The sequence below is a fragment of the Hypanus sabinus genome, chromosome 4 (assembly GCF_030144855.1).
Source record: "Hypanus sabinus isolate sHypSab1 chromosome 4, sHypSab1.hap1, whole genome shotgun sequence".
Lineage (NCBI taxonomy): Eukaryota > Metazoa > Chordata > Chondrichthyes > Myliobatiformes > Dasyatidae > Hypanus > Hypanus sabinus.
This window is the reverse complement of record NC_082709.1, coordinates 44098804-44112676: the sequence shown is the minus strand read 5'-3', so window position 1 is coordinate 44112676 and position 13873 is coordinate 44098804. Positions and strand designations below refer to the sequence as shown.

At 38.4% G+C, this 13873-nt stretch overlaps 1 protein-coding gene across 1 annotated transcript in view; it reads left to right on the top strand.

Annotated features, from left to right (window-relative positions):
• rftn2 (raftlin family member 2) overlaps positions 1 to 8740 on the top strand; it is a 70758-nt gene extending 62018 nt beyond the window's left edge. The window contains exon 10 of the mRNA XM_059966953.1: positions 6374 to 8740. Coding sequence (XP_059822936.1) covers positions 6374 to 6634 — 261 coding nt within the window. The 3' untranslated portion in view covers positions 6635 to 8740. The remainder of the gene's footprint in view (positions 1 to 6373) is intronic.
• The last annotated feature ends 5133 nt before the right edge of the window (positions 8741 to 13873 follow it).

Sequence of the window (13873 nt, the reverse complement as noted above, 5' to 3'; positions counted from 1 at the left end):
CGATGACAATATGTCCTTTCTGAGTTATGGGGCCCAAAACTTTTGACAATACTCTTAAGTGCAGCCTGACAAGAGTCTTATGAAGGCTTAGCATTATCTCCTTGTTTTTATGTTCTATTCCCCTTGAATTAAAGGCCAATATTGCATTTGCCTTCTTTCCCAGAGACTCAGCCTGTGAATTAACCTTCTGGGAGTCTTGCACTCCTAAGTTCCTCTGCACCTCTGATGTTTGAAATTTCTCTCCATTTAGATGATAGTCTGTACTATTGTTCCTTTTACAAAAATGTATTATCGTATCTTTCCCAACATTATGTTCGTACTGCCACTTTTTTGCCCATTCTTCCAATTTGTTTTAAGGCCTGCTGCAATTGCAATGCTTCCTCAGCACTACCTACTCCTCAACCTACAAACGTTAGTATATTCAACCCCATATTCCTGAGACTGAGACTAGATAATAAGAGAAATAGATAGAGTGAACAGCCAGCTCCTCTTCCCCAGGGCACCACTGCTCAATACAAGAGGACATGGCTTTAAGGTAAGGAGAGGAAAGTTCAAGGGGGATATTAGAGGAAGGTTTTTTACTCAGAGAGTAGTTGGTGCATGGAATGCACTGCCTGAGTCAGTGGTGGAGGCAGATACACTAGTGAAATTTAAGAGACTATTAGTTTAAGGTTTAAGGGTCGACACAACATTGCGGGCCGAATGGCCTGTACTGTGCTGTACAGGTAGTCTCCGAGTTATGAACGTCCGACTTACGGCCAACTCGTACTTACGAACCAATGAAGGAGAACGCCGTCCGCCACTTTAAGTCGGATCGCGATGCCGTCCGCCATTTAAAGTTGAATCGCGACACCGTCCGCCATTTTAAGTCGTTGCCATTGACACTGTGTTGAGTGTGTAACTTTGTATTTGGCTTAAATTTTTCTTAGCAAGATTCACCCTGACCCCGCCCCCTGTCCTGGTCGGCTGGTGATGCAGTGAGATCAGCGCCAGGCTGGAGAACAGAGGTTCCTGAGTTCAATCCAGTGACAGACTGGTTCCATGCCAGGTTGATGTCGATCCAGTAATTCCCATACCATCCGTGCCAGGTTGATGTCGAACTCGCAACTCGACCTCATTAAAAAAAAACACTGCCACCTCCAGTTTAAATTCCCACGCGGAATATTGTGGAGGATCAAATACAGTACCCAAACCCAGCACAGGCCCCACTTGTCCCATTTAACCTGTCTCAGTGCAGTGGAGTTTAAGACCCAGGGAATTCAGTGCAGTGGTCCTTAGGACCCAGCGGAACTCGGCAGCTGGTGGAGGTCGGGACCCACTGCCTGCAGTGTTTTTGTTCCGTTGATGGGAAGCAATCGCGATTGAAAGTAAAGTGGAAATAATAAAGCATTTGGAAAGAGGTGAAACGCCATCGGTCATTGGAAAAGCGTTAAGCTACAGTTGGTCAATGATCGGAACAATTTTAAATGATAACAGATAAAGTGAGAATAATGGAGCATGTGAAAGGCCCTGCCCTGATGATAGCTACGAATTATTACTAAGTAACACAGCGGTTTAATTATTGGAATACATATGTTTCTTAAGTGTTTTATATGCATAGAAAGATAAAATATATACTATATACTAAGATAAACGTTTGACTAACTAATGCTAAATAATACTGGATGTACTTGTCCCGATACGTACAAACCTGACTTAAAGACGGACTCGGGAACAGAACTCATACGTAACCCGGGGACAGCCTGTATTGTTCTTTGTTCTGTCTTCGTATCATCTGCAAACTTTGTCACAAAGCCATCAATTCCATTATCTAAATCATTGACAGACAGTGTGAAAAGCAGCGATCCCAATAGTGGTCCCTGAGGAACACCACTAGTCACCAACAGCCAACCAGAAAAGACCCCTTTTAGTCCCACTCACTGTCTCCTGCCTGTTAGCCATTTCTCTATCCATGCCAGCATCTTTCCTGTAATGCCACTGGATTTTATCTTGTTAAGCAGCTTCATGTGTGGCACCTTATCAAACGCCTTCTGAAATCCAAGTAAATGACATCCACTGCCTCTCCTTAGTCCACCCTACTTGTTACTTCCTTGTAGAACTGTAACAGATTTGTCAGGCAAGATTTCCCTTTACTGAAACCATTCTGACTTTGACTTATTTTATCGTTAGTCTCCAAGTACCCCAAAACCACGTCCTTAATAATAGACCCCAACACTCTCCCAACCACTGAGGTTAGGTTAATTGGCCTATATTTTCCTTTCTTTTGCGTTCTTCCCTTCTTAAAGAGTGGAGTGTCATTGCAATCTTCCAGTCCTCTGGGATCATTGCAGAATCAAATGATTCTTCAAAGATTATGACCAATGTATTCGTTATCTCTTCAGCAACCTCTCTCAGGGCTCTGGGATGTAGTTCATCTGACCCAGGTGACATATCCACCTTAAGATCTTTGAGTTTGCCTAGTCCTTTTTCCTTTGTAATAACAATGGCACTCACTGCTCCTCCTTGACACTCACAGACCTCTGGCATACTGCTAGTGTCTTGCACAGTGAAGAATGATGCAAAGAACCCATTAAGTTTATCTGCCATATCTTTGTCTCCCCATTACTACTTCACCAGCATAATTTTTCAGTGGTCCAATATCAACTCTCACCTCCCTTTTACACGTTATATAACTGAAAAAAACTTTTGGTACCTGCTTTATATTACTGGTGAGTCTGCCCTCATATTTCTTCTTTTCCCTTCTTATAGCATTTTATTTGCCTCATGTTTGATTTTAAAAGCTTTCCAATCATCCATCTTCCCACTCACTTTTGCTATGTTATATATCCTTTCCTTTGGCTTTTATACAATCCTTAACTTCCTTTGTCAGCCACTGTTGCCTACCCCTGCCGTTTGAGAACGTCTTCCTCTGTTGGACATATCTATCCTGCACCTTGTGAACTATTCCCAGAAACTTCAGTCATCTCTGCCCTGCCGTCATCCCTGCCAGTATCCTCCTCCAATCCACCTGGGCAAGCTCCTCTCTCATGCCTGGTAATTCCCTTTAATCCATTGTGATACTGATACATGTGAGTTATGCTTCTCCCTCTCAACTTACAGTATGAATTCATCATGTTATGACGACTGCTTCCGAAGGGTTCCTTTACATTAAGCTCCCTAATAAGATCTGGGTCTTTACACAATTTACGATAGCCTTTTCCCGAGTAGACTCAAGCACAAGCTGCTCTCAAAAGCCATCTCATAGGCATTCAACAAGTTTCCTCTCTTGCAATCCGACACCAATCTGATTTTCCCTATCCCCTTGCATATTGAAGTCCCCTATTACAATTGTGCCATTACCCTTATTTACATGCCTTTTTCAGCTCCTTTTGCTATCTCAACCCCACATCTTGGCTACTATTTGAGTCCTATATATGATTTCCATAATGTTTCTTTTCCCCTTTGGAATTTCTTATCTGCGCCCACAAAGATTCAGCATTCTGACCCTATGTCACCTCTTTCTAAAGATGTAATTCCATCTCTTACCAACAGAGCCACAGCACCGCTTATGCCTTCCTGCCTGTCCTTTTGATACAAAGTTTATCCCTTGATGTTAAGCTCCCAATTATGACCTTTCTTCAGCCATGACTCAGTGATAGCCACAGTGTTATACCGACCGATCTCTAATTGTACCGTGCATTCTTCCAACTTATTCCGAATGCTACACGCATTTAAATATAGTACTTTTAGTCCTGCATTCTTCGCTCTTTTGAATTTTGTCTGTGGTACAATTTAACTCTTTGCTCTGTCTGTCATTTGTACCCAATAATTGGCTTGTCTTTTGTTTCATTCATATTACACCCATCATCAACTGCTGGCTCATCCTCAGCTCTACTATACCGGTTTCCACCCACTGCCATATTAGTTTAAACCACTCTCAACAGCTCTAGTGAATCTGCCCACAAGAATACTGCCCCCCCTCTGATTCAAGTGCAATGCATCCCTTTTGTTCAGGTCCAACCTGCCCCAGAAGAGGTTCCAATTATCTAGAAATCTGAATCCCTGCCCCCGCTCCAATTCTTCAGCCACGCATTTATTTGCCATCTCATTTTAATCCTATCCTCCCTGTCACATCGCACAGACAGCAATCCTGAGATTACTACCCTCGAGGTCCTGCTTCTCAGCTTCCTTCCTAACTCCCTTTTTTCAGAACCCCCTGCCTTTTTCTTCCTATGTCATTGGTACCAATATGTATCATGACTTCTGGCTTCTCACCCTCCCTTTTCAGGATACTGTGGATGCGTCCAGAAACATCTCAGACCCTGGCACCTGGGAGGCAAACTACCACCTCTGTTTCCTTTTCACGTCCTCAGAATTGCCTGTCTGCCCCCCTGACGATAGAGTCCCCTATTACTACAGTCATCCTTTTCAGTTCCCCACTCTTCTAAACCACAGGGCCAGACTCAGAGCCAGAGGCATGGCCACTATTGCTTCCCCCAAGTAGGTTCTCCCCTCCAACAATACTCAAAATGGAGTACTTATTGTTGAGAGGGAAGGCCAGTTTAAATCCCCCAATTTAATTCTAGCTTAATCACAGGACAATTCACAATAACCAATAAACTTACCAACCAAGTACGTCTTTGGACTGTGGGAGGAACCAGAGCACATGGAGGAAACCCATATGGTCACGGGGAGAACATACAAACAGGCTGTGGTGGCAAATGAACCCAGGTCACCTGTACAGTAAAGCATTGAGCTAACCACTACACCACTGTCCCGCCCCAGTTTTGGTTGTCATGTCCTGAACAGTCATATCACAGCGGCTATTTGAAAATACCCAATAGCTCCTTCATAATCACTCTCATGATCCCTCTTCCTTTATACTTGGAAGAGATGTTATACTAGTGAAGCTAAAATCCAGTTAGAAATAGTTAGTCGCTATTTTCTAGAACCTTGAGTTTTATTTGGCTTTTCTCCCTTAGATTAAGTTTCTTCACAATTATCTAAAAAATGTCAAGGATCTTCAAAGTGCAATTCTTTGAGCAAACTCCCCATATTGGCTTATAACTAAGCTCATTTTAAATAAGGGGGTTAAAATGAGAAGGAAACTTTCTGTCACTAGTGAGTTTAGAACATTATTGTGGATAATATCACATGTCCCCACGAATACACTGTTTTGGACTCCTGAATTAACTGGGAGCATTAAATTGACTACTCCTGTGTTCCTTGAACCATCAGCACAGAAACATATTTTTTTATTTTTCTTTGGAGACTCAAGAAAAATAATGGTTCCTCCTGGCTTTTAGTCAGCAACTAATTAATCCATCCAGGGGTTCCATTTGGACTGAGTTCTGGCCAGCCTTCTTCCACCTCTCCATTCTCCATCCTCCTTTAAGAGTTTTTGGAATTACCTTGTTTGTTGATCAAACATTTGGTCATCTGTCCACTAGTCAGATTTTATTTGATAATATTCCTGTGATGTATCTTTGTATACTTTACTACATTAACAGTACTAAATACAAATTGTTGACAAGATTTTCCAATTCATAGATTTGAATATGTTGAATTTCTACCAACAGGATTATTCCATAATGGGCCAAGTTTTCGTACATCGCCTACCATAAAATGACTTATGATACTGTACCTACTCTATGTTATTGTGGTCACTTTCCCTCTCTACTAACCATTTGAAGATAGCCCTGCATATCACTATCAAGAGTCCTGAGATCCAATGGCCATATTACCATAGAACCTAGAACAAAACTCCTTGAATCAAATTATATACATTCACATCCAATTATCCTTGTCTTAAAAAACACACAGAACTGTCTATTCTTCCAGCTTCACTTCTGCCTCCATTTCCTCTCTTGCTGATCAGAGCTCCAGTTCCTAAGTTTCCACATTTTGTTTAAGTTGTTCTGATATTTCTTATGTGTAAATCTCGTTAGCCCATTGTTCACATGTTGATCTTCCCACACAATGTAATTAAATTCTAATTACCTTTTTATACTCATTAGTTGAATCTCCTATTAAATGGTGTTACAGGTGACACCAAGCATAAGCTTGGTTTTAAAATGGTTTTCTTTAGGCTCCATGATCACATGGCCATTGAATCTCAGGATCCAAGTTTCAGCACTGCAGCTAGGTACTGCAGAGGGTTTCTCTAGATGGTGATATCTAGAGCTAACTTAAATGGTTAGCAGAGAAGGTAAAGTGGCCACAGCAAATGTAGATAAGACTACATTGACAGTAGAATAGAATAACAGTGGATGAGGAGGCAGCTGCTTGAACTGCTGAGATTAAGAATGAGCTTTAAACATGGTTAGCTTTAAACAAAGAAAAAATTGTCCTCCTTTTGTTTTGACAAGCTAAATTACTAAGACTTACTTTACAGAAAAGATCTACTCAGCAACCAAAAGCTAATGAGAAAAGCAGAAGCTGGAACCGAAATGTGGGTGTGAACACTGGTAAAAATAAGCCTTCGGAATCTGCTGAACATTCCTGTACTGCTGCTGAGAAAACCCTCTGGCTCAAAGAGCCATCCAGTCAATTTGATGGCTTTTCAGGAATGCCTAGCAGCATGAGTGTTCTGAGAGACTTGGATGATGGGCAGCTAGATCAAGAAGAAGAAACACCTCAAGTTACCTGCATCTAACACTGCACTATTCTGTTCTTATTTCAAAAAGTAACAATTTAAAGATAACCAGACTTCCTTGATTTTACATTGCTGAGAGCGAATAGCTTTAGCTGAAAATGAGGAATTTTACTTTTCAACAGAAAATATATCTTTTTAATACTTACTGTTTTTACTCTTATGTAAGCTTACAAAAATGATGTCAATGAATAGTTTAGTCTGTCAGGTTCTAAGTTGATAGAACCAGTTTCTTTAACAAATCAGTCATGATTTATCTGTAGGAAAAACTTCAACTCTGTTGTAAAACTACTTTCTACTTACTTAGTAAAAGCATCCGCAGGAAAAGGTATATTTAGATATCCATAAGTATTTATATTTTACTTTTCTATTTTCAAGTGATTTTTTGCTATTTCTTCAATTTATATTGTGTGTGCTGATATTTTTAATTATAAGTAATCTCTTTTCATTTAATTTCTGTTTGTACAGTTCTTTGATTTTTTTATACTTCTATCATTTAAGAACATGTTCACACAAAATGATATTCTCAATGCATGATCTATTTGAATCTGGAGCACTGTTCATCAAATGGTAGTTACCCTGCCAAGTAATGTATATGTAATAATGAATTGTTAAAAAAATACTGTTAGTCTGTCCCTTTAATATCAGCTGGACCTACTGATGGAATTATTAACTTCCAATGCACTGAGAGGTATTCTATAATCCAGTCTGGCACTGGTGTCAGTACAAAATTCCCTCAGTTAACTTATTAATTTCTTCGGTTCATTAGGAAAATAACAAATATTATGGTTGTCCTTTATAAAGAGCCTTTGCATCAATTTTGATTCAAATTGAAATACTCAGATAAATCATGTCCTGAATCTACATCACAGTGTACTTTCTTATTCCTTGCCCTACACAATTGCTGATTATATGTTATAACATTGAAGAACGCTTACAAATGAGAGTAATAGTCATCCATCCTTTAGAGCAGGGGTTCCCAACCTTTTTAATACCATGGACCTCTACCATTAACCGAGGAGTCCATGGACATCAGGTTGGGAACCCCAGCTTTAGAACCATAATTCCAAAGTCATCATGGACATGTTATACTTGCATTGTTAATAGGATGCAAAATTGAAATACACCCATACAGATGTCCAGCAATGAGGTAAGTCTGTCAGTAACTTAAAATGAAAAGTCATTGATAGGAAGAAAAATTGGGAATGCTGTTGCATTTGGACGACTACAAGATGCACCTTAAGTATGTGTGGCAATTTTCTGTTAGACCTAATTGACAAAGATAAATAAAAATAATGGAGCTGTTTATCAAAATTTCTAGTTTGAAATTATCCTTACAATCACTACAAAACAACCTTATTTTAAGTGGAATGAGGCAAATGTCTGCATTTTTGTGTAATATTATTAATTAAATCTGCTGAATTCATTAAATTGTTAACTGTAAGTTACTGTTTAGAAGCGAGGTTTAATGGGTTTCATGAAACTGATGCTTATCACTGTTAGTGTGATAGAATGGAATGGCAGAGAGTAAATGAAGCTGAAGTTGTGTTGTTTTTGTGTTGTTTGACGTTATAGAGGGAAACAATTTACTAATATCAAACCATGTAATACACATTACGGGTATTTGTACGTGTGATAAAGCTGGATTTTGGATGATTTGATGTAAGTGCTGCAATTAAATCACGGTCTGCCATTATTTTTGATACATACTGTAAAATAAATTAAAAAACACAAACTAGTCTAGAAAATGGTTGAGTTTTGGTATCATCATAGCAGGGTGACAATCTCACCAAATGATTGACAGAAGATTTCAACAAAATGTTCTTTAGTGGCAAAGCAAATTATAATGCTGTTATGGCTATAGTTATTAGAATAATGTGTTAATGATCTTCTGTTTGCTTAATTATAAAATGCTGCATAACATGGTTGGTATTAACTTGAAAGACCATTAGTTACCCTCCTTTGATGTTTTTATGACAAAACTTGTTTTTCCATGTTATATTTGTTTTACCACAGTGTTATTTTCATGTTTTTACACAATATTTTCTATTTACTTATTTAAAGCTGAAAAAGTTGTATGCAGAGTTCAAATAAACTGTTGACACATTTTGAAAATGAAATCATTGTCAACTTTAATTATAAAACAAATAACATATTCAAAAATGTATACAAACTGTAACAATGATTGGGTGCTATTGAGCATATATTTTACTATTTGTGCATCAATTCAGAGAAGCCATAAAGTAATGCTGAACATGCTTGCTAACACTAACATTCTTGTTATATAATTTTAAAACATAGATTTTCATTCCCGTTACTTTCACCAACATAGCACAACAGTAATTGATGATTAATCCCTCCACAGTCTCCTCTACAAACACGTTCACTCCTGTGACCAGTCATGCTGTTATTAGTCTAAATATGGCCCAAATTTTAAAGCAAAGGAAGTTAGCAATCTAATACACAAACTGGGATTGGAAATGTTCCCAAATCACAAACCGCTCAGGTCAGGATACTGAGGAATTTAAAGCACTGGGATTTACCACAGCTGAACAAAATGAGACATGATTTAACTGTAGTTTTGTGTGGTGATTTGAGATATTTGGAAGAAGGGGGCCAACAAGGAGAGAATTGACTTCATCAAGTCTCAGAATAAATGCAGGATCATCCTTGTGAGTGATGCATTGAACGAAGAAAATGGAAATGAGCAGTCTTGCTGTTGAGGATTAGAGGATTAAAAACTTAGTATGTGTTGAACAGGATGCCAAATTGTGGAAGGTTAAGTTTAGCCTGATGAACTGGCTTGGAATAAGATAGGAGACATTAGCAAGAAAATTGATTGTAAGTCAAAAATTGTATGTGGAGAGATGCAGTTCAATTTGCCCAATTAAATATATCTAGAAAACTGTTAAAATTGTAGAAACATTTATCTGTGTAAATTCCTCATGTGTCCTTCAGATCTGTAATCAACTATATTGCACTTAAAATCTGCTCAAGGACTCACTTACAACGAGTTATCATTGAAGCCGGAAGGAATAAATCTCTTTCCTTCTTATCTCTGCCATTTTACTCATCATAAATTGTTCATTCTACAAGGTCATTATCATGTAAGTATGTCAAACATTATCAGCTGAGTTCAACAAAAAATTTATATTCAATTTATTGACTCTTCACCCTTCTTATTTAACCCCCTCAAAGCTCAAAATACATTTATTATCAAAGTACATATATGTTATATACTACCTTGTCATTCATTTTCTTACAGGCATTTACTGGGAAAATAAAGTAGAGTTTTACAATAAACCATACATAGACAAAGACTGACAAAGAACCAATGTACAAAAAAAAAGATAAACTGCGCAAATAAATCATACTGAGAACATGAGTTGTAAAGAGGTTCTTAAAAGTGAGTCATAGAATCAGTTCAGAGTAGTGGTGAATAAAGTTTTCCATGCTGGTTCAGGAGCCTGATGATTGTGGGGTAATAGTTGTTCATGTACATGGTCGTGTGGGACCGAAGGCTTCTGTATTTCCTGCTTGAGGGTCGTAGCGAGAAGAGGGCATGGCTTGAATGGTGGTGTCTTTGAAGACGGATGCTGTTTTCTTGTGGGAACTTTTACCCCTTCCCCTTCCCAAATTGCAGCCCTCCACCCCTTCCCAAATACCTGTATCAAAATAACAGGAGTAACAACTCCTGTGTGATTGGCAGTTTCGATTCAGAAGCTAGGAATGACACTTCTTTACTCTCTCTCTGATTAGGTTAAGTTGGCCATTGGGTCATTTACCTTTTAAAATCTGATCAAATTTCACAGAAAATTTTTATACATTCCACATTTTCCTTGCTCTTTTTTATAGAATTTTAGAAAGCAACAGATGAATTTACATATGATTTTTTTCAAGTGGAACTTGCTATTGAAAGAATAATGCTGATGCATCAAAAAAATCAATAAATGACCTGTGTCATCAGTACACCAGTGCTCCCACTGTTATGTTTACACATTTTCATTAGACTGTATTCTAAGTATGTTGGCACCAACGTAGAGGAAGAAACTGTTAGAGCGTTTTTCGGGGGGTGGGGTTAGCATATAAAGCAAATAACTTCAGCAACTGACTTCAGCCACCAGTCTTCATCAAATATGAACTGTGGATTTAATGCAAAATGCAATCTCTGAACAATGGGTTCCAAAGAACTTCGAACCAGTTAATTGGAAGACCAGACAATGCTGATTTAAATTCATTATTTGGGTGTAATTTGGGTGTCTGTAGTGTGGGTGCAGAGAGGGAGGTGTGAGGATGGTGTGTAGTTCAAAGGAAGCATTGTAAATATGGAATTGTCCTTTGATCTTTAGCACATAAATGTTGTGTGGTGTTGGGTTAAGCAGACCTTTTTCCTCTGAAAGGAATCTAAATATGAAGCCTACTATGTCCCATTTTGATGAATAAAGAGACTACTTCAGATCTACCAGTATTTCTCAAATAGTTTTGTTCACATGACAACAAAACAGATATCTGAGTTTATAATCTTCAGCACAGAACAATGTATTTTGTGTAATTAAATAAAAGGTCAACAATTGAGTCTGGTTGACATGTATGATCAATTGTATTGTCAGCTGAAAGGGTAACATGTAGGTCCTCCTGGTTTACTTTTCAAAAATGTTTTTGGGATCAAGATAAAATTGTTTTTTTTTTATTTTCCCTAAGTGACAGTTTAGAATGGTGTAGAATCATGTATAGATTGGGTGCAGGGCAATTCAGTTAAACATTCAATTACCCAGTCTTCATATTTTTTTCTTGGTACTAGCTACAATTCACTTAATTTGTTGAAACCAATGTCAGTTTGGAGTGATCAATAGTGAATGTCCACTTTCTGGGCTCATCCCATTGTATCACAATTTTACATTTTTCCCACCTTTCACTATTTTTCAACTCAACCATCCAGTTTGAATTAAATATGGGAAACTTCAGAACTGGGAAACATATTCCCAGTCTTTTGTTTTTAACCCATGCAGACTGCAGATTTTCAGCGTGCAACTAATCAGTTCTTAACCAATCTAAAAGCCAATTTTAATGATTTTGCTCTCACTGAAGTTAAGCTGCAGCAGACACAAAGGCCATTTGGAATTTTAATGTTTCATACTAATTACCAAAGTTCAACATACCCCAAAAATTAGTCACATCTGAAAATGTTCTGAAAATTTTTGTAACTCCTGATTGAATGGAGAAAAATTAAAAGAGGGAACTGGGAAGGTGCATGGATTATTAGAATCATGGTGTTTCTTTCAAGTGGATGGAAGAAAGGAAATCTTGTGATGAATCTTGAATGTCAGTGACACCTTACTTTGAGGCTTGTATGCAGTTCTGATGAGAAGAATAATACATTCGTAGAAGGCAAATGAGTTGTTCATTGATTCCAAAAAGGTGCACTCTTGTGAGAAAATGTTGTGCTGGTTGGGCTCCTTGGAATTAGAATGAAAGGTGAGCTTATTAAAATATAAAAGAATGAAGAGGAAAGGATAGAACCAGAGAAGGTACGTAGTTGGTTGTTCAGTTCTTCTTCAAGTGCAATCTGAGTTTAAAGCATGTTTGTTTAGCTAGAGGGAATGGGTCAGAATGGAAGATGGTATTAGTGGCCAAGAGTCTGTATGTGGCAGGTAGCGCAACGTGAATGGCTTCAGGTTTCCAAGTCTTCAACTGGACACAATTGAAATCTTTTATCAGAAAATGGGCTGCTCCACAGAGGTCCACAAGTGAATTTCGTCCATAAACTATAAAATACACAAGAATCATTGGATATGGAACCTTAATGAATGGCATCAAAGGCACATGAGAGAACAATTACCAAAAGTAGGGAGAGAAAACAAGCTAGTTCTGCCACTTGTAGGAGTGAATTGTGTGTAGATAAACTGCTGGTTGGAAGTTTACAATCTGAGGAAGAATAAAATGAAATGATTGAGGAGTGGAGTAAATGGGCATTTGTCGCTGGGCCTGTGCTGCTAAATTCTGATAGGTGATTTCATTCCTGTTGGATATTTTCATTTAGCAGTTAATGCTTCTGTCATTTTGCACAGATGGTTCATTTACTGAGAAGTTGCAAAGGAACATTTATCAGTCAGCATCCTCACTTCTGACCTTGTGTCAAGAACTCCTGCGATGTTGACCAGGGATAGGGAATATTGATCTCCACCACCATAACATCTTCCTTTGTGTAAACTACAATTTCAGACATTGTAGTGTTTCCTTTGGCCTCCCACTGATCTGTTTTATCAAGGACAGTTTCTTAATGCTGCCAGTCACTACTTTTCTATCTTTGGAATCCAGTTCATTTATTTTGATAGTTACATTAACCAACCTGAACAGATTATTAACGAGTAGACTGACAAGCTGGTAACTAGCAAGGCTGGACTTGTCTTGCTTTTGTGAACAGGGTGTACCTGAGAGATTTTCACCCATTCTAGTAGATGCCACTATTGCAACTGTACTGGAACAGCTAATGCTGAAGCACATCTTCAATGCCACGATGGCATCGTGGTTAGCATGACACTATTACAGCTCAGGCTGATAGAGTGAAGAGTTCAAATCCAGCCTCTCCCTAAAATGTGTGGTTTTCTCTGGGAGCTCCAGTTTCCCCCCACGGTACTGGTAGGTTAATTGGACATTGTAAATTGTCATGTGGATTAGGCAAGTGTTAATTGGGGGTTGTTGGGTGATTCTGGAGAAGCACGGCTCGAAGGGCCAGAAAGTTCCACTCCATACTGTATCTCTAAACAAAATAAATAGCCAAAGTGAACTACCTAATGGGCACTTCTGCTTGAAAATGGTGCAAATGCTTCAGCCTCTCTTTCAGCTATCACAGGGGCAGGGAATATTTAGTCTGCTCCTCCTATTAACTATTTAATAGCCCACTACCATCACGACCAGGTGTGGCAAGACCTTCAGATATCTGAGGATAAGGAACCCATGTACACTATTTTGTCACACTACTTAACCTAGATTTTCTTTTCCTTATTGTAATTTATAGCTTTTCATTACATATTGCACTGCTGTTTTCATATTAAACCCAATTCTGATCTTAGTGAAATCATTTGACTCAGAACTAAAATTAATCACTGAAATCAAGTTTTACTATTATTCCTTTTAAGTGATTAAAAGCCACTTCACTACAATAAACTGAACCACATTCAATATACACTTCATCTGTATCTGCAGCAACTTCTACAGGGCTGAACAAAGGTGTTACTGTCT